Source organism: Leiobunum rupestre, chromosome 3, assembly GCF_980474605.1.
Source record: "Leiobunum rupestre chromosome 3, qqLeiRupe1.1.hap1, whole genome shotgun sequence".
NCBI lineage: Eukaryota > Metazoa > Arthropoda > Arachnida > Opiliones > Sclerosomatidae > Leiobunum > Leiobunum rupestre.
The window spans coordinates 4,088,064-4,106,341 of NC_143386.1; the positions used below are offsets into that span (position 1 = coordinate 4,088,064).

The 18,278-nt window shown below is 37.4% G+C and overlaps 3 protein-coding genes across 3 annotated transcripts; all 3 read right to left on the reverse strand.

Moving 5' to 3' along the window:
• Window positions 1-5,482: 5,482 nt before the first annotated feature.
• Window positions 5,483-7,624, reverse strand: LOC149949132 (uncharacterized). The gene has a single exon (XM_090169369.1). The coding sequence runs from the start codon at window positions 7,622-7,624 to the stop codon at window positions 5,483-5,485; it is 2,142 nt and encodes a 713-aa protein (XP_090025495.1).
• A 1-nt stretch (window position 7,625) lies between these two features.
• LOC149949133 (uncharacterized) lies at window positions 7,626-8,645 on the reverse strand. Its single transcript, XM_090169370.1, has 3 exons — window positions 8,641-8,645; window positions 7,744-8,593; window positions 7,626-7,682 (listed from the first exon to the last, which is right to left on the reverse strand). The coding sequence occupies exons 1-3, from the start codon at window positions 8,643-8,645 to the stop codon at window positions 7,626-7,628; spliced, it is 912 nt and encodes a 303-aa protein (XP_090025496.1).
• An 18-nt stretch (window positions 8,646-8,663) lies between these two features.
• LOC149949134 (uncharacterized) lies at window positions 8,664-10,685 on the reverse strand. Its single transcript, XM_090169371.1, has one exon. It carries the CDS (start codon window positions 10,683-10,685, stop codon window positions 8,664-8,666), a length of 2,022 nt encoding a protein of 673 aa, XP_090025497.1.
• Between the last annotated feature and the right edge of the window lie 7,593 nt (window positions 10,686-18,278).

An 18,278-nucleotide genomic window follows, 5' to 3' on the forward strand; every position in this document is an offset into this window, starting at 1 on the left:
CCCAGTACACGCCGTCGCTTAAAATAAATCAAAAAGTCCTGGTATTTCATTAACTCGGTAATATTTCCGTCACTCGACCCGATGGAATCAAACGCCGGTGATGATTGTTGCACCCCCTGCAGGCAACGAGAGGTAAAGAGTTCAACGTGCCCGTCTATTGTCGTTACATAACAATTCTTCCTGAATATAAATAAATACATTCTTGGTATAATGGTATTATACTTTTAGGTATCGGCAGCTAAATTTTGCAGATCAGCACGCGAGTGAGAGAGCGTCAACGTTACTAAAATTATTCCTAAAGGAACTTGAGGAAGAAACTAAAGATCACTCAGATACGCAAATATCTATAATGTCTACAAGCCGCTCTAAAGAACAAACAAATCTTTCCCGATTTGTAGAGTTCGAAGACGTTGAGGAAAATGGGGACGATGAATAGGACCAGTACCTTAAGTTGCGCATTAAGAAAGGTATTTTTCGAAAGTGTAGCAAGTTTTAACGCCATTCGTTTATTTCTTTCAACGTCTATATTAGATTTAGAAGAAAAAAAGTTTGGTGGGATGCTAGCGAATTCAAAATGTTACAAAAATCGCTATTTGAATTCTGGCAGTACCCGCGTCACAAGCGAGTGACGAAAGAGTCTTTTCCAGCACTGGCCTTACACTTACTGTACGTCGCACGGAATTAAAGGGATCAACCCTGTCAGAGTTGACATTTATTCATGAAAATTATTAATCTTAAAATTGTTTGATGCTATTTCTTCGTTACTTTGTTATACACAGCTAAGAGTTGATTGATCTATTCCAGTACAATATGAAAAATACGAACCGGGTTTTGTTGGGCCTGAACCGGTTACCCGGTTAACCAGGCGGGTTTTTCAAAGTAGATTTCAGGCGGGCCCGGGCTCGGGTGGGCTTTGAAAATTTCCCGCCGGAAATGGGCGGGTTTTTTATATTAATTTCCGGTTTGGGCCTCGGTCAGGTGGGTTTTAAAAAAGCTACGCCGGACTCACCTCTAGACCAAAGGTTATATATCCCGGAACATTCTATTGAAATTCGATCATTTTACGCAGTCATCCAAAAATTACAATTAAATCAGTTGTGAAAAGGATACGGCCACTTACTAACAACTTCTTATTTTTCATGAACTAATATATCAGTAAATTTTTCAAGGAAATAATCTATATTCTTCTTGTGAATTATTAATATTATCTTTAGTTTCAGATTGTGGGATTAATTAATTATACATGGTTCTTTGTTAGTTTTTACGTAGATTTTTTATCATTTAAAAGGATACCGTAATTTAAATTTGAATTGCATGTTGAACTATTCATTTCTTCTAAAAACTGTATTATATCAAATTGTCCGTAGCATTATTATTTTAGGCAAAATCGATTTTTAAAGTACTTGTTTTCACTATCGAAAAGGTCCCTAATAAATCTCTAACCCGGTGTTTTCTACTTTGGATGATTAAAACCCAAGTGCATAAATGGGTTGTGAATAATTGGAAGATTTAAGAAGCTGTTTAAATTGGACGTCTGTTTTAAGCGGAGCGATCCAAAAATCGAAAATGTCACAATAGTATATACTTTGGTAGGAAATCAAACATTAGGTCGATCACTGGTTTGCCGAGAACTTTATTTTTGTTTTTTTGAAGTGAATTTCTTTGAAATGAAAATGTTTCCACCTTTTAGTGATATCTTGGAGCCCAAAACCACCGTGAACGGGTTTATGTTGAATATCGTATAAATTTAGCCAGTGTCTTTCCCGAGTGCAGATTGCGTCAGTGCACTTCCGGAAACAGCATTAAAGTATAATAATGAAAAATATAGATTGATTTTCCAAAAAGATGTTGTGAGCAATAGATAACGCGTTATTTGAGTCTTCAATTACCTCATTCTGAATCTTTTTGTCGTGGTAATCCAAATTTACTTCTGAAATTGTAAAAGTGAGATCAGGAATTGTGATTTCTTTCTTGCTCAATTTTACGTTTAAAGGTAATAAAGAGCTAGGCTAACGCCGAAGAGATCACCTAAGGCCTAAGTGTTCAGGTGACTTTTAAAGCCACCATGTTAGAGCCCGTCCTTTTTTCGATGTTTGGACATGGACGGATTAACAGGGAAAAATTTTTAAGGTCGTTTACGATATATCACCGGATGTGTGATTGTTCCCATTTACGCATTGAAAATACAAGTTGGTAAGCCAAAATATACCTCTCCTCGGAAGAATTGTACCTAGTGGTATTATTTTCTCGAGATAACCCTCAAAGATATATCTCCGCAATTAAGAGTTATTTGTTAAAAATGTTATCCCAGTTCTATCCCGCCCGGTATAAAATTTAATTATAATTAGAATAATTGAGACGAAACGACCAATTTTAATTTATTCAGAATATCATAAGTTAAGTAGTTACAACAGTGAGTTAGACGTACTATAACAATGCACAATTGAATTAAACCCTTTTTCCAGTACAAGTTTGTCAGTTGAATATAATACAAAGCAAATTTTAATGAAAGAAATAGCTACAGAGGGTATTATAACGACCGTTCGCTTTTTGGTTTATAATTTTAACGGAATTGGGCCGATTTTAATTAAAGGATAGTTTATCGAAATTTTGTTAAAATAATATTCCCTAAGGCCGCGCGATAAATTTGCGAGAATAATTTCCCGTCGCCTTTATATCGCAAATTTAGTTGATTCGGGATTGCCAGAACTGGAATCTTGTGGGCGAATGATTAGAAATAAAATGGCAACCATAATTATGCAAAATTATAAATGTTTATTTTAATTCAGAACAGTCTATGTAACGTTCTAGATTTAACTTTCATCAATAACCCAACAATATATATCCCTCCTATGTAATTGTGCAGAACTGGTACACAAGTGTCCAAGACTAGATTTGTCTTAGTTCATCGTGATTGAAAAATAAACCAAAACACACTTGCACTTACGTAAATTATACCGAGTAATTTTAACTAAATTCAAACTACCTTACTGTAAACTCTTGTCTTAATTAACAGCTGAGAGCTGTTCGCTACTTACATCTTCCAATCTACTTAATTAGCCTCACAGGTTGAGTTGATAATTTCAAGGGTATAATTAGGTTATTCCAATTAAAAAAAAACAATCAATTTGATCTTACAGCTGACTTGAGTTAGTTAACAATTACTTTAACACTTTCAGTCTTAAACACGCACTGTTCATACATTTAAGTCCATTCGCTCACGTTCCAAACGCGAAACACAATTTAACCCTTTCAATGACCGAAGACCGAACATACTAATTAAAACCGCAAAGATACCTCATAACTTTTGACCGACACCAGGACCCCGTCCTGTAGTAGTTCGTCTGACCGCCAAGAACTAAGAAAGACTAATCTTCTACATTCACGGCAACGGCTTTATATACGATTATTTGATGTTTTTTAGACCCGTCAAGATTTGAGTAAAGTTCGAAAAATTGAAGATATTATATTTTTTACCCGGTTTGATTGATAGTGCTTCACACGGTGGCGCTATATTATTACTTTTATATAGTTTCCGCGGGAGTTTTGAATAATTATCCTTTTTCTAAGCGTTATTAAAAGGTAAAAAACCCGCCTTATCATAATGGTTTCTTTACTTTTAATATTCCTAAAGGAAGTCAATGGCTCGGCGGTAAACTATCTGCATTGTAACGAGTTCAATTCCTGAACACGATCAAATAAAGTAAAATACTCCGATATTTAATTAAATATAATATTAATATAATTTATAAATATAATATTAATATAATTTATAAATATTTAATTAAATATAAGATTAATATAATTTATTAATATTTAATTAAATATAAGATTAATATAATTTATAAATATTTCATTAAATATAAGATTAATATAATTTATAAATATTTCATTAAATATAAGATTAATATAATTTATAAATATTTAAAATGATGTAGAATAAATTATAGTACCTAACGTTATAACTTTGTAAATGACATTCGCCAAAGCTGATTTAGAAAAACACCGTAACTTAACAAGCGTTGGTGGCTGAGTGGTTAGAGTAAATCTCTTGCACAAGGCACACCCGGGTTCGATTCCCGGCTAGCGCTAATATATCGCAAATTGATACTAAGACGAATACCGTGTACAATTGGTGGAAACCCTGCCATTGGACGTTGAGAGGTAGCATTACACTCAGCACTCAGTCCGTCCCAAAGTCATTAAGAAGAAGTTGGAGATAAAACGCCCGTACAAACACAACAGACTCAACATCCACAACCATCATAACATAGACACTCCACAATCTCTACACCCACAACCGACATAACAAGAACTCAACATACACAACCATCAAAACACAAACACAAACACAACAAACCCAACACTCACAACCGTCATAACACGAACTCAACATCCACAACCTACGCATAAACATTACAAAAAAGTAATACACCAAACCGTCACGACGGTGAGCGAAAAAACACCATCCAAACTAAACCACAAATGAATCCGTTAACGCTCACCGTCACACGGTGGTTTTGCCAACCCTCCGAGAAACTGCGTACGCAATGATTAACCTTTGCACGGAAAATGCGAACGCGTCCGCAGGGCAGACACACAGACAGACAGACACGGTGATTGAATAACCCCTGCGAGGGGACAAAAGTCCCCTCGGAGAGGTAATAAGGAATATGCAAAAATTACACGGACCTGTATCAATCGACAAAAACGTTTGTCAGATCTAAAACTTTGCATGCATTCGGACGTTGATATACAGGGTGTCCACCAAATAATGAACCAGGGCGAATATCTGTTTTAGGAACGATTTTGAAATTTTTAAGTCGTATACAAGATAAAGGGGGAAACCTACTGCGAAAATGTCTATGACCTTGAACCATGTCTTCAAGGTTATTCAAAAACTAACGTGAGAACCGTAAGTGTTGGAAAGTTGGTTCCAATTTGAAAAGTGTTCCACGTCATATTGGTTATTTTTCTAGTCGATAAGCATTAACTATATTTAGAAAAATCTGTTCGAATACTGGTAAATATCACTACAGTGTCTTTAACAACAAACAATATTTATTTTACTGAAGATACAAAATTATAGAGAATTTACAACTTGCTTTCACATCCGATTCTTATTGTATTCTGCCGTTACTTGCTCGTTTTTAGTTTTAGTTTTCAAACGATCTGCTCATGCGCGAAAACATTCTAGAAGCTTCCAGAGGGGGTTGTCCATAAAGATTTGGAAATTAAGTTTAAGGGGTCTAAATAAAATCTATAAATTTCGGTTTATAGAAATACAATGTTCATTTCACAACACTCCCACCTAATGTGAGTTAATAACTTTTAACTAAACGAAACATTACAAAATTATGTGAAATAATGAACTTATAAACGATAAGATTCAAACGATTTCTAACGGACATAGAAGTTGGACGGGTCTCCTCAGTTGAGCTGTACTTGTCTTTACCAAGCACGACCTGACTTTGCCATCTCGTCAATGGTGTATCTCCAGGATTCGTCCCATAGTCCATAAATGTCGGGGGAGCTTATCCTCTTTTAAAAGAACGACGTCATTTGGTTTAATTTCTTCAGGCGGCTCACCCGCGGACGTTCTTTGATGAGCTGAGCGTAACTCGAGTAAATACTCATTACGCCATTGGGTCCAAAATCTATTCAAAAGTGTCTCTCGGTATTTCCATCGCTTGTTCAGTTCAGTGCGGGTGCTCGACAGAGTTTCTCCCGCCATTCTTTTCGGTGGTAAAACATTCAATCGACAACCAATCAAAAAATGCGACGGTGTCAAAGGTGAAGGTTCACCAACGTCGCTTGTAACGTATGTAATTGGTCGCGAGTTGATTGTCGCTTCGATTTCTATTAGAACGGTTTCCAGTTCCTCGTAATCCAGTTCCGCCTTTCCAATGGATTTTTTTAGGCATTTTTTAACCGTGCCAACGAGTCGTTCAAAAAATCCTCCTCTCCAAGGAGCCCGTTCAATGTTAAATTTCCACGAAATTTGGTTCTTACTGAAGTATTCCTTAAGTTCAGGGGTCCAAATTTTAGTCCAGAGATTTTTCAGTTCGGTATTTGTCTTGTGAAATGTCTTGGCATTATCCGAGAAAATAATCTCGCTGATACCTCGTCTGGATATAAATCTCTTTAGACTCAGGATAAACCGTCCGGTACTCATATTTTTCACTACTTCCAAATGAATTGCCCGAGTGACGGCGCAAGTGAACAGAGCAACGTAAACCTTTTTTCTATCGTATTCTAGATTGTCGTTCTTGACGAACAAAGGACCCATAAAGTCCACGCCTGTGACTTGAAATGGCGGAGCTTCAAGAACTCTCTCTCTTGGTAATGGAGCCATTATTTGAGTCGACGGCATGGCCTTTAGTCTACGACATATTAAACATTGTGAGAGAATACCCTTGACTATTTGTCGCCCTCTGCCGAACCAGTATTTTTCTCGAATCTGTGTTAAAGTACTAGCCACTCCTAAATGAAAAACTTTTTCGTGACAATTTATAATTTCCAATTTCGTGAAGCGATGTCCTTCTGGTAATATAATTGGATGTCGTTTCGAATAGCTGAATTCAGAGTCCGTTAGTCTCCCACCGACCCTCAGTAATCCGGTTGCGTCGATGAAAGGGTTCAAAGTCTTTAATTTAGAGTTTTCGAGTGGAAGTCCGGATTTCAACGCTTCTATTTCGTTCAAAAATTCTGAATTTTGGGCCATTTTTACCCAATAAATTTCCGCCGCTTCAAATTCTTCCGAGTTCAAAGGTCCCTTTTCTGAGATTCCTTTACTTCTAGAATTATTTATAAATATCAGAATCCAAACAGTTACTCTTAGTAGACGTAACAGTGAACTGAACTTTGTTATGTTTAGCAAAGGTTCCAAGATTGGTTGAACATTTTGAGTTGACTGAATCGTAGATTTCCGATTAGATTTTAATTCTTCGTCTTCGAAGTCCAAGTGTGGTTCTTGTTTCTCCGACCATTCAGAAAGTGGCTGGTGGAGAAATTTCGGACCTATCCACCATTTTTCGCTTTCAATCAATTCGGGAACCCTCAATCCGCGGCTTAGCAAATCAGCGGGATTGTCCCGGCCACTAATATGAAACCATTCCTCAGGTTCGGTGAGTGACTGAATTTCCTTAATCCGGTTGGCAACAAAGGGTCCGTATTCTTCAGGCACCTTCCGCATTCGATGATAAGTGATCATAGAATCAGTCCACAAATACAACGAAGGCTTGTATTCCATGAAATTGACAAGCAATATTTTTACGAGTCGAGCTCCAATAAGAGCTGCCATTAATTCGAGTCGAGGGATCGAAAATTCTTTGTTCAAAGGGGAAACTCTAGTTTTAGCAGCTACAAGGGTCACGTTCACTTGTCTGTTGGTTTCAGTTCTTACGTAGACGACAGCGCCGTATGCCTTTTCGGAGGCGTCGCAAAAACAGTGTAGGTGTACCAACATGTCTTCTTCTATCAGTTCGGTCTGATACCATCTTTGAATCGAGAGGCGACTTAAGGCTTGTAACTCTGAACACCAGTTGGCCCACTTGCGAGCAAGGTCGTCTGGAAGTTGGTCGTCCCATTTAAGGTTCGCTGCCCAAAGTTCTTGAAATAACATTTTACTCGAATGGTAAAAGGTAATAAAAATCCAAGAGGGTCAAATATCCGAGACGACGCTTGCAATACAAATCGTTTCGTGTTTTTATTTTCCATAAGAAATTTGATTAACGAAGTTACGTCGAATCTGAAAGAGTCTGTTTCGGGAATCCAGGACAACCCTAGAACTTTCATGGGAGTAGGTAATTGTTGAAAGTCCATTTTGACTTGATCAGCGGGGTTTTCAGTCGCAAACTTCTGTTTCCAAAGTTGTCGAAGACTCTCGGAATTGGTTTGCCATTTTCTAAGAGGCATTTTAGCTTGCTTCAGAATTTGTTCAGCATCGGTCGTTAGTTTGTAGGCTTTTTCAGTATCTTGTCCCCCTCCAATCAAGTCATCGACATAAAGGCATTCGCTGAGAAGTTGACAAGCTTCTAGGCATTCTGTTTCGTATTTTTTTATATGATTCTTGATCGTTGCAGCCAATAGGAAAGGGCTCGATGTAACGCCAAATAAAACTCTAGTCATTCGAAGTATAATAACTTTAAATCCGTTATTTTCCAGAGATCCTTCTAACCATAGGAATCTTGTCACGTCTCGATCTTCTTCAGCCAAGCCAACTTGAAGAAAGGCCTTTTCAATGTCGGCTGTGAATGCCACTGGGTGTTTTCTAAATTTCACCAGGATGTTCAGCAACGGTGGATTCAAATTAGGACCAGGGTGAAGACAGTCATTTAATGAGGGAGCTGTTTTTTCGTGAGATGAAGAATCGAAAACAATTCTAAGTTTGGTCGATACTCGGTCCGCACGTATCACGGCTCGGTGTGGTTGGTAGTACGTTTCGCCCAATTTCCCAATGTGGTCTTCTTCGACCCTTTCAACGATTCCTAGTTTTAGATATTCATTGATCACCTTCTGATATTCTGAAAACAAGGCTGGCTCTCTTCGAAACCTTTCCACCAGTGATTGAAATCTTTTCTCGGCTACCTTTCTGTTGTCATGCAAGAATCTATGGTTTTCCTTCCACGGGAGACTTACTTCATATCTACCCTCTAGTTGTTTTAGATTGGAGTCAAAGAACTCAGTCGCTTCCTTTTCAGCTGGATGGCCTCGTCGGGGTCGTCTATAATGCCCATTGATTCCATACTCCAAAAATCTTTCAGAGTTTTAGAGATTAACTGTTCGTCGGTTATCTCATCGATGTTGACCTTCATCATTTGAACAGATTGGATTTGACAATTTAATGTTTCAACGACCGCATTTCTATGGATAGTCCATCCAAAAATAGTTTCAAGGGCAGTGAGGGAGTCTGTTAACCTTAGAATATTGTCTTTACGAATTTGCCAATAATGTTCAGCGGCGATTAAAATTGAAATTTTTCTTGATGTGTTTGTATATTCTGTCGGGTGATCCGCTAGTCGTAGTCCTTTCTTTTTCATCGTATTCACGATATTTCCACTCAAGATTTGGGTTAGTCCGAGGCTAATGTTCGGTGACTCGAGGGCTTCGATACAAATTTCTTGAGATCTGTCTGAACTTCGAAGTGTTAATTTAACTCTGTTTCTTCTTACTCTCTTCGGAGTTTCGCCCTCGAATGAACGAATTTCGATTAGTTCGGTTCCAACTACCGGTAGGTTCAGCGCTCTCGAAACTTCTTCTAAAATAAACGAACGCTGGGCTCCACCGTCCAATAAGCAACGAACCATAATTGAGGACTCCTTTGAAGCGGTGTAAACTCGCGCCGTTTGTAGAAATATGACTGAGTTATGTGGCATGAACGCTGACATCTGATTAGTGATTGTTTTCGAATCCGGTTTATCTTCATTGACTTCGGGAAACTTTGTATCGCACACGCTCTCGTCGTGATGCATTTTACAAGTAGGACATACGATTTTAAACTTTTTGAAACAGTCTTTCGCCACGTGACCAGGTCGTACGCAAATAAAACACCTCCCTAATCTCTTCAAAATAACTTTTCTTTCGATGTAGTTCAGTTCCTTGCACGCGTCATATAGGTGATCTTCTTTATAACAATAAAAACAGTTGCTGTTTTCGGACCTTTCTCGTATAACTTGGGCATTCAAGTTCATTGTAGTCGGAACACCTCTGCCTTTCGTTGGGTCGTTTAATCGACCTGTCCCTCTGTCTTTATTTCCAGTATCATGTTTCAATGATTCAGCTTCACGACTTCGGGTCACTTGGCCGGCCCGTTGTCTGCTTTCAATTTCCTTTTGGACAAATTCCAAAATCTCCACAGATTTACGATCGTCATCATCTTCACATTTTCGGTTAAATTCCCGAGAAATATCTTTTGGGATTCGCTTCAAGAGGATTGGAAAAAATAGATCGTCGTATCTCTCGGGTCCTATACCTAAGGCCTCTAGACTTCGCATTTGTATTTGGCAGTAGTCGTACAGTTTTCTTAAACCAGATACGTCGTTCGAATCTGTTACAAATTCTAAATGCAGAAGCTTTTCGATATGCGCGTCTTTAATCGCCTTTTTGTTGCCGAATCTTCTCTTCAAGATATCTACGGCGGTCTTGTAGTTGTCGCTCGAAAATTGCAGTCCCGAAATAGCGTTTAACGCGTTTCCACCTAGATACGATTTTAAATATGCAAATTTCTGAATATTTTCCAATTCTTCGTCAGAATGAACAGAGACTTCATACTGCGCCCAAAAGTCTTGCCATTTACTTGAATCTCCGTAAAACTTTTCTATAACGATTCTGGGGAGTTTTACGCTTTTCGGTTTTGTAGAGGGAGGAATATCAACTTGTTTTCTAGCCCGCTTCTTTAACTCGTCTGTCCTTAGGCTGGCTTTCGTTTTAGCATCGGTAATGATCTCATCATACATTTCGTAATTTTCTACTTGTAAAACGAGAGTATCGTCATCTAAATCTTCTTCGATTTCACCTTGAAGTGTGTCTAGTCTTTCTTTCTTCATATCCAATTTGTTAATAAGCCTTGCCAAATTATCTATACTGCCATCTTGATCGTCCTCAACTTCAATTTGACCAATAATTTCATCAGTCATATTTCTAATCTTTTCTCTCTTGCTAAGTAACTTCTCGAGGGCGTTCATTTTCTATAGTTTGTTGTTCGATTCGATTGATAATACTGATTCTTCTCTTCAGACTTAAATTCTAATGGCGAATTTCGATAAATTCTTAAACTCACCAATTAGTCACACTAATTCCTTTGATCAGTAGATTTATACGTCGATACTTCAACCAGTCCCGGGTTTCGGCACCATGTTATTTTTCTAGTCGATAAGCATTAACTATATTTAGAAAAATCTGTTCGAATACTGGTAAATATCACTACAGTGTCTTTAACAACAAACAATATTTATTTTACTGAAGATACAAAATTAAAGAGAATTTACAACTTGCTTTCACATCCGATTCTTATTGTATTCTGCCGTTACTTGCTCGTTTTTAGTTTTAGTTTTCAAACGATCTGCTCATGCGCGAAAACATTCTAGAAGCTTCCAGAGGGGGTTGTCCATAAAGATTTGGAAATTAAGTTTAAGGGGTCTAAATAAAATCTATAAATTTCGGTTTATAGAAATACAATGTTCATTTCACAACAACATTGTAGGTCTAATCCACGTGTGCTGCAGCGCCAATTAGCGTTAAAATAAGCTAAGATATCGACGTCAATGTTGTTTTAACGATAATCTCCTTGAATAAATCCATTAACATTGCCTGTTAATCGAAATCGATTGACTACTCGCAAAATCGTATTGTGCGTAAGTGTTAAACGAGTATGACCCTGTCGAAAAATTGCCGATGCTAAGCGTGAATTTCTCCCATTTTCATGAAATAACCGAACCATTTTGAATTTTTCTCGAATAGTATATACTTTTTTTTGGGAATTTTGCTGGGCGCGTTCATGTTGAATTTACCCCCCTTAACCCTCATTCTCCATATTCTGGAACCAAAGACCGGAGCCTAGACCCCATCGGTGGTTCCAGGTAATGGCCCACTAGCGGGCGGCCAAAAAGAGGAGTCGAAAAGACCGCGAATAAGAGTGTATACATAACTTTATTATTTCTAAAGAAAAAATTAACTTCGTGGTTACAAAAATAAACCTCGAATGAATATTAGGCTTAGCGTAAAATAAAATGACATTTGAATTTTTTTCAATGTTGTTGTCATGACGACCACCATAATGAGTTTGTCTAGCAAATTTCGATGTAACATGAATTGGTTTCGAGTTATGTGCGTTTTCTTTCAATTTTAATTTTAACGAATTACCGATAATTGGACCTACAATGTGACGTGGAACACTTTGGAACCAACTTTCTAACACTTACGGTTTTCGCGTTAGTTTTTGGATGACCTTGAAGACATGGTTCAAGGTCATTGAAATTTTAAACTAAAGACCCCCAATCCTGATGAGGATGTGTAGCAAATTTCAGTTCTCTAACACGAGTATCTTTAGAGTTATCAGCTCCCGAACCTCGCTTTCGACACGTTATCAACATAACGACCTTCTTGTTTTTTAATCTAGCATTTCTCAGCTTCCTATTGGTCAAAGCCGATCGCGCCAAAGCTATGTGCACTTAAAAAGTCACGTGGAACACTTTTCTAATTAGAACCAACTTTCTAACACTTACGGTTCTCGAGTTAGTTTTTGGATGACCTTGAAGACGTCGTTCTAGGTCATCAAAATTTACGCAGTAGGTTTCCCCCTACATCTTGTATATGACTTGAAAATTTCAAAATCGTACCTAAAACAGATTTTGAGATATTCTCCCTGGTTCATTTTTATAGTGGACACCCTGTACAACGCTTCTGTGCAAAATTTCATCAAAATCGTTGGGCGGGCTTGGGGGGATTTTCCTTTGTTAATCCGCCCATATCCGGCATTTCTAACCATGCTGTATCTTACGCATTCGTTTTTGATTTTGAATTTGGTTGATAGCGTATTATCGACCTTCATACGCGCTTTAGCGTTGTAGTACACATTTATTATAAATTTTTTGATAAATGCTCCGAAGCCAGCGTGTTTTAAGATTGTAAGAAGGTAAAAGTTTTTAACCCGATCAAATGCTTTAGCTTTGTTAAAAGAGACTATCGCTAAGAGATCGTCCGAATTACTATAATATGCTAAATTATATCCCTCGTTACGTTTAAGTTTATCGTAATGCTCCTTCCAGGAATGCTTGAAGTTTTGTCCGGGCGAATTCTTTTTCCCAATAATTTTACGAATACGATTGGCCAGGAACTTTGACGATAATTTGAAATCGACGTTTAGCAATGAGATTAAGCGCCAATTGAATAGCAGCTTGGGATCTCCATTTATAAAAGAAATATAACAGTGGCGATGCTAAAAGAATTTGATATCGTTTCAAGTTTTAAAATCGATAGAAACACTTAAGTGTAAATACAATTCGTTCGTCAGACAAAGTCCCCTAGGAGGGGTTATACAATCACCGTGACTGTCCGTCTGTCTGTCTGTCTGAGTGTCTGTCCGTCTGTCTGTCTGTCCTGCGAACGCGTTTGCATTATCCGTGCAAAGGTTAATCATTGCGTACGCAATTTCTCGAAATTTCTGCGTTCGCAGTTTCTCGAAGGGTTGGCAATACCACGGTGTTACGGTGAGCGTTAACGGATTGATTTGATGTTGGGTTTGGTTTTGATGGTTTTTTTTTCGCCAACACTCACCGTCGCGACAGTTTTAAGTCAGTTTGATTGGATATGTCATTGTTGTAATGTTTATGTTTATGCGTAGGTTGGGAATGTTGAGTTCGTGTTACGACGGTTGTGGGTGTTGAGTTTGTTGTATTTGTGATATGATGGTTGTGGATGTTGAATCTGTTGTGTTTGTACGGGCGTTTTCTCTCCAATGACTTCTTCTTCTTAATGACTTTGGGACGAACCGAGTGCTGAGTGTTATGCTACCTCTCAACGTCCAATGGCAGGGTTTCAACCAATTGTACACGGTATTCGTCTTAGTATCAATTTGCGATTTATAAGTGCCGGCCGGGAATCGAACCCGGGTCTGCCTTGTGCAAAAGATTTACTCTAACCACTCAGCCACCAACGCTTGTTAAGTTACGGTGTTTTGAAGTTACGGTTTTTTTCTAAAAAACAGCTTTGGCGAATGTCCTTTACAAAGTTATAACGTTAGGTACTGTAATTGATTCTACGTCATTTTAAATATTTATAAATTATATTAATCTTATATTTAATTAAATATTAATAAATTATATTAAACTGATATTTAATAAAATATTAATAAATTATATTCATCTTATATTTAATTAAATATTTTAGTATTTTAATGTAAAATTTGATCGTGATTAGCAATTGAACTCGGGTCGCATTGTTACAATTCGGATAGTTCACCGCCGAGCCATTGACTTCCTTAGGGTAAATATTAAAGTAAAGGAACAATTATGATAAGTCGGATTTTTTTACTAAACGGATTAATACAATATCTGTATATATTGTTTATTGAATGATAATTATTCAAAACTCCAACGGAATTTATATCAAAGTAATAATATAGCGCCACCGTGTGGAGAACTATCAATCAAACCGGGTAAAAAATATAGTCTCTTCAATTTTTCGAACTTTAGTGAAATCTTGATGGGTCTAAAAAACACCAAATAGAAGTATATAAAGCCGTTGCCGTCAATATGGAAGATTTAGTCTTTCTTAGTTCTTGGCTGTCAGACGAACTACTACAGGACGGGGTCCTGGTGTCGGTCAAAAGTTATGAGGTAACTTTGCGGTTTTAATTAGTATGTTCGGTCTTCGGTCAAGAAAAGAGTTAAATTGTGTTTCGCGTTTGGAACGTGAGTGAATGGAATTAAGTGTAAGAACAGTGCATGTTTAAGACTGAAAGTGTTAAAGTAATGGTGAACTAACTCAAGTCAGCTGTAAGATAAAATTGATTGTTTTTATTTTTTGAATTGGAATAACCTAATTATACCCTTGAAATTATCAACTCAACCTGTGAGGGTAATTAAGTATATTGGAAGTAATTAGTAGCGAACAGCTCTCAGCTGTTAATTAAGACAAGAGTTTATAATAAGGTAGGTTTATTTTTCAATCACGATGAACTAAGACACATTTAGTCTTAGACACTTGAGTACCAGTTCTGTACAATTACGTAGGAGGGATATACAGGGTGTCTCAATTTGCTCGATCAGGCCATTTTTCTCAAAATTTATTTATGCTAGGGTTCGGAAATTTTCAGAATTTATTTGTTAGGTATGGAAGGCTTTGGTTACTAAATTTCAGAAAAATCGAACGATTTTGTGCCGTTTTGGAAAATTTATTTTTTCACCGGTAGGTGTCACGCAAAATGTTTCAATAGAAAAGTTGTAGGGCATAGTCGAAAGTGTAAAAATAATTTTGGTTCGGTTGAAAAAGACCTATTTTCACTGAGTTTGGAGGTCTAGGGAAAAACAAGATGTACTAGCAGGCAATAGCCTTTAACGAATTGTAGGTAACATGCATTTCAGTTATAAGATTTCGAAAAATAAACAAATAATAATTAGCCCAAGTGACAGAAGTGTTATAATGACTTTTACAAAATATTTTCAAAAATGCCACCTTCTGATGCAATGAACATTGCGAAATGCTCCCCGAACCATTTCTGGAGTCACCCGGCGACGTGCTTCGATGATTCTTTGTCGTAAATTTTCAACGCTCGTCACAGGTGTTTAGTATACGTAGTCCTTTACGAATCCCCAAAGAAAAAAGTCGAGTGGTGTTAGATCAGGGGATCTTGCAGGCCAACGAACAGGACCAGTTCTTCCGATCCATCTTCCAGGAAACTCGTCGTTTAGATATGCAACCACGTCACGATATTGGTGAGGTGGCGCCCCATCTTGCTGGAACCAGATGCGTCTGTACTCGGCCAGAGGAATGTCGTCCAACACGTTGGATATTTCATTTTGAAGGAACTCCAAGTAGTTTTGACCGTTCAGATGATTTGGCAGGAAGAACGGGCCAATAGTTCTATCACCTAACTGACCAGCCCACACATTTAAGCAAAACTGCACTTGGTGGCGTTGAGGAAATCCCCAGTGTGGATTCGCGTAGTCCCACATATGTTGGTTTTGACGGTTGAAAGGCCCATCTCTTCCGAATGAACATTCGTTGGACATCAGTAGTTGATCGTGAAAATCCTGGTGTGCGTCAGCCATGAGGCAAAACGAATTGCAGAAGTCGAGTCGGCGCTGTCTATCACCATCATGCACTCCTTCGTGAAGTGTCGCTCGATAAGGATGAAAATGGTGTCTTTTGAGTGTTCTCCAAACGTAGTTCCGATCCAACCCTAAGTCAAAGCTGGCAGTGCTAAAATAAATGAACATGTGTGTTGTGATTATGTACGATTGTTTACATTAAAGGCTATTGCCTGCTAGTACAACTTGTTTTTCCCTAGACCTCCAAACTCAGTGAAAAATAGATCTTTTTCAACCGAACCAAAATTATTTTTACACTTTCGACTATGCCCTACAACTTTTCTATTGAAACATTTTGCGTGACACCTACCGGTGAAAAAATTAATTTTCCAAAACGGCACAAAATCGTTCGATTTTTCTGAAATTTAGTAACCAAAGCCTTCCATACCTAACAAATAAACCCTGAAAATTTCAGAACCCTAGCATAAATATATTTTGAGAAAAATGGCCTGATCGAGCAAATTGATACACCCTGTATATTGTTGGGTTATGGATGAAAGTTAAATCTAGAACGTTCCATAGACTGTTCTGAATAAAATAAACATTTATAATTTTGCATAATTCTGGTTGCTATTATAATTCTAATCACTCACCCACAACATTACAGTTCTGGCAATCCCGAATCAACTAAATTTTCGATATAACGCGCGTCCTTAGGGAATATTCTTTTAACAAAATTTCGATTAACTATCCTTTAATTAAAAAAGGCGCGATTCCGTTAAAATTATAAACCAAAAAGCGAACGGTCGTTACAATACCCTCTGTAGATATTTCTTTCATTAAAATTTGCTTTGTATTATATTCAACTGACAAACTTGTACTGGAAAAAGGGTTTAATTCAATTGTGCATTGTTATACTACGTCTAACTCACTGTTAACTTGTGATATTCTGAATAAATTAAAATTGGTCGTTTCGTCTCAATTATTTTTATTATAATTAAAATTTTATACCGGGCGGGATAAAACTGGGATAACATTTTTAACAAATAACTCTTAATTGCGGAGATATATCTTTAAGGGTTATCTCGAGAAATTAATACCACAAGGGACAATTCTTCCGAGGAGAGGTATATTTTGGTTTACCAACTTGTTTAATATTTCAATTCATTTTTAGGTCTTACTGTTTATTTCTTAACAATGTGCTTTTTTCGTAAGAAAGGAATCGTGTCCTAAGGGGGGGGTCGGATACCCCTAACACCCCCCCCCCTTTTATACGTCCTTGGCAGCTGCACTCGTTAATCTCTTCTTGAGAAATCTGATGAATTGTTTTCATATATTCGCTAGAGTCCGTCGTATTTTAATTAGAAAATAAGTTTCTGTAATAGTTAACTATCTCCGTAAAGAGATCCTCGGGGGGTTCGGTTTACTGCCATTTTCTAACTTCATACTAATTAACTTGTTTTAATTTGTATTGCTTCCTTCGCACAGCAGCTTCTTCGACGGATATTTATTTGCAACAATATAAATTATTTTAACTTGGTTGAGTATCACTTTCGCCTTCTTATTTTCAATCTATTCTAATGTTTTCGATCAATTTATCTTTTCTTTTTCAAGTAATCTATTGTCCAACAGAAGTTTTAGGGTAATTTTCTTCGCTTCATCAGTTTGAAAAACCCAAGATTAAAGCTGGTTTCACACTCGACGGAAAATTTGCCGGAAAGACGATAATAAACGCCGAGCTGAAAATTGATTCCCATTCGATATACCGCTAACGTTCAACTTTACGCTGCTAATTTTCCGTCGAATGTGAAACCAGCTTTAAACGTGTATTATTTTGAAATGCATTTTATACAGTGTTTCGTCTTTACCCCCAGGTCAAACAATCTTTGCCTTGTAACGGAATCTTTGTATGGCGTCTCTCCTAACAAAAATTTAAACACCAGGTGTCACTGATGTTGCTATTAATCGTTTGAGAATCCGTGCTTGATTCCGTCACTATAAGGCAAAAGTAAATATTGAAATAAAGTCTAATAGTGCCTTAAGATTTGACCTTCCACCGTGCTTGACATTCTTTTTAAAGACCTATCGATCATGTGGTTCTTTCCACCAATAAAAAATCACTTTATTCGACCTATTTTCCCGCGAAAAGTGGGGCATTCCGGGGAATTTTGGGACACATTGTTTCGGTCCTCGCTTTCGACGTCTCGAATCGTCCGCTTCGGTTTCAGAAACGCTAGCCTAGTATTTTACTTCGAGCTCGGTTTTGTTTAAACCTCGTTTAAAGATTTTAATTAAGTGAAAACTTCCATCCAGCTACAACGACTGGCAAATAGCTTTATAAGTTACATCCAGTTAAAAAAATCATCCTTATATTTCTTCAACAATGCTTCAATACTTAATCTTTGGCTAGTCGTTTTTTATTCAAACGGTTCGAGAAGAATTATTCGACGAACCTTCTACGTAAGAACTCCCCACTTTAGCATAGTAGGAGGAATCTCGTGAGAAACAACCTTAAAGTTAAGTAACCGG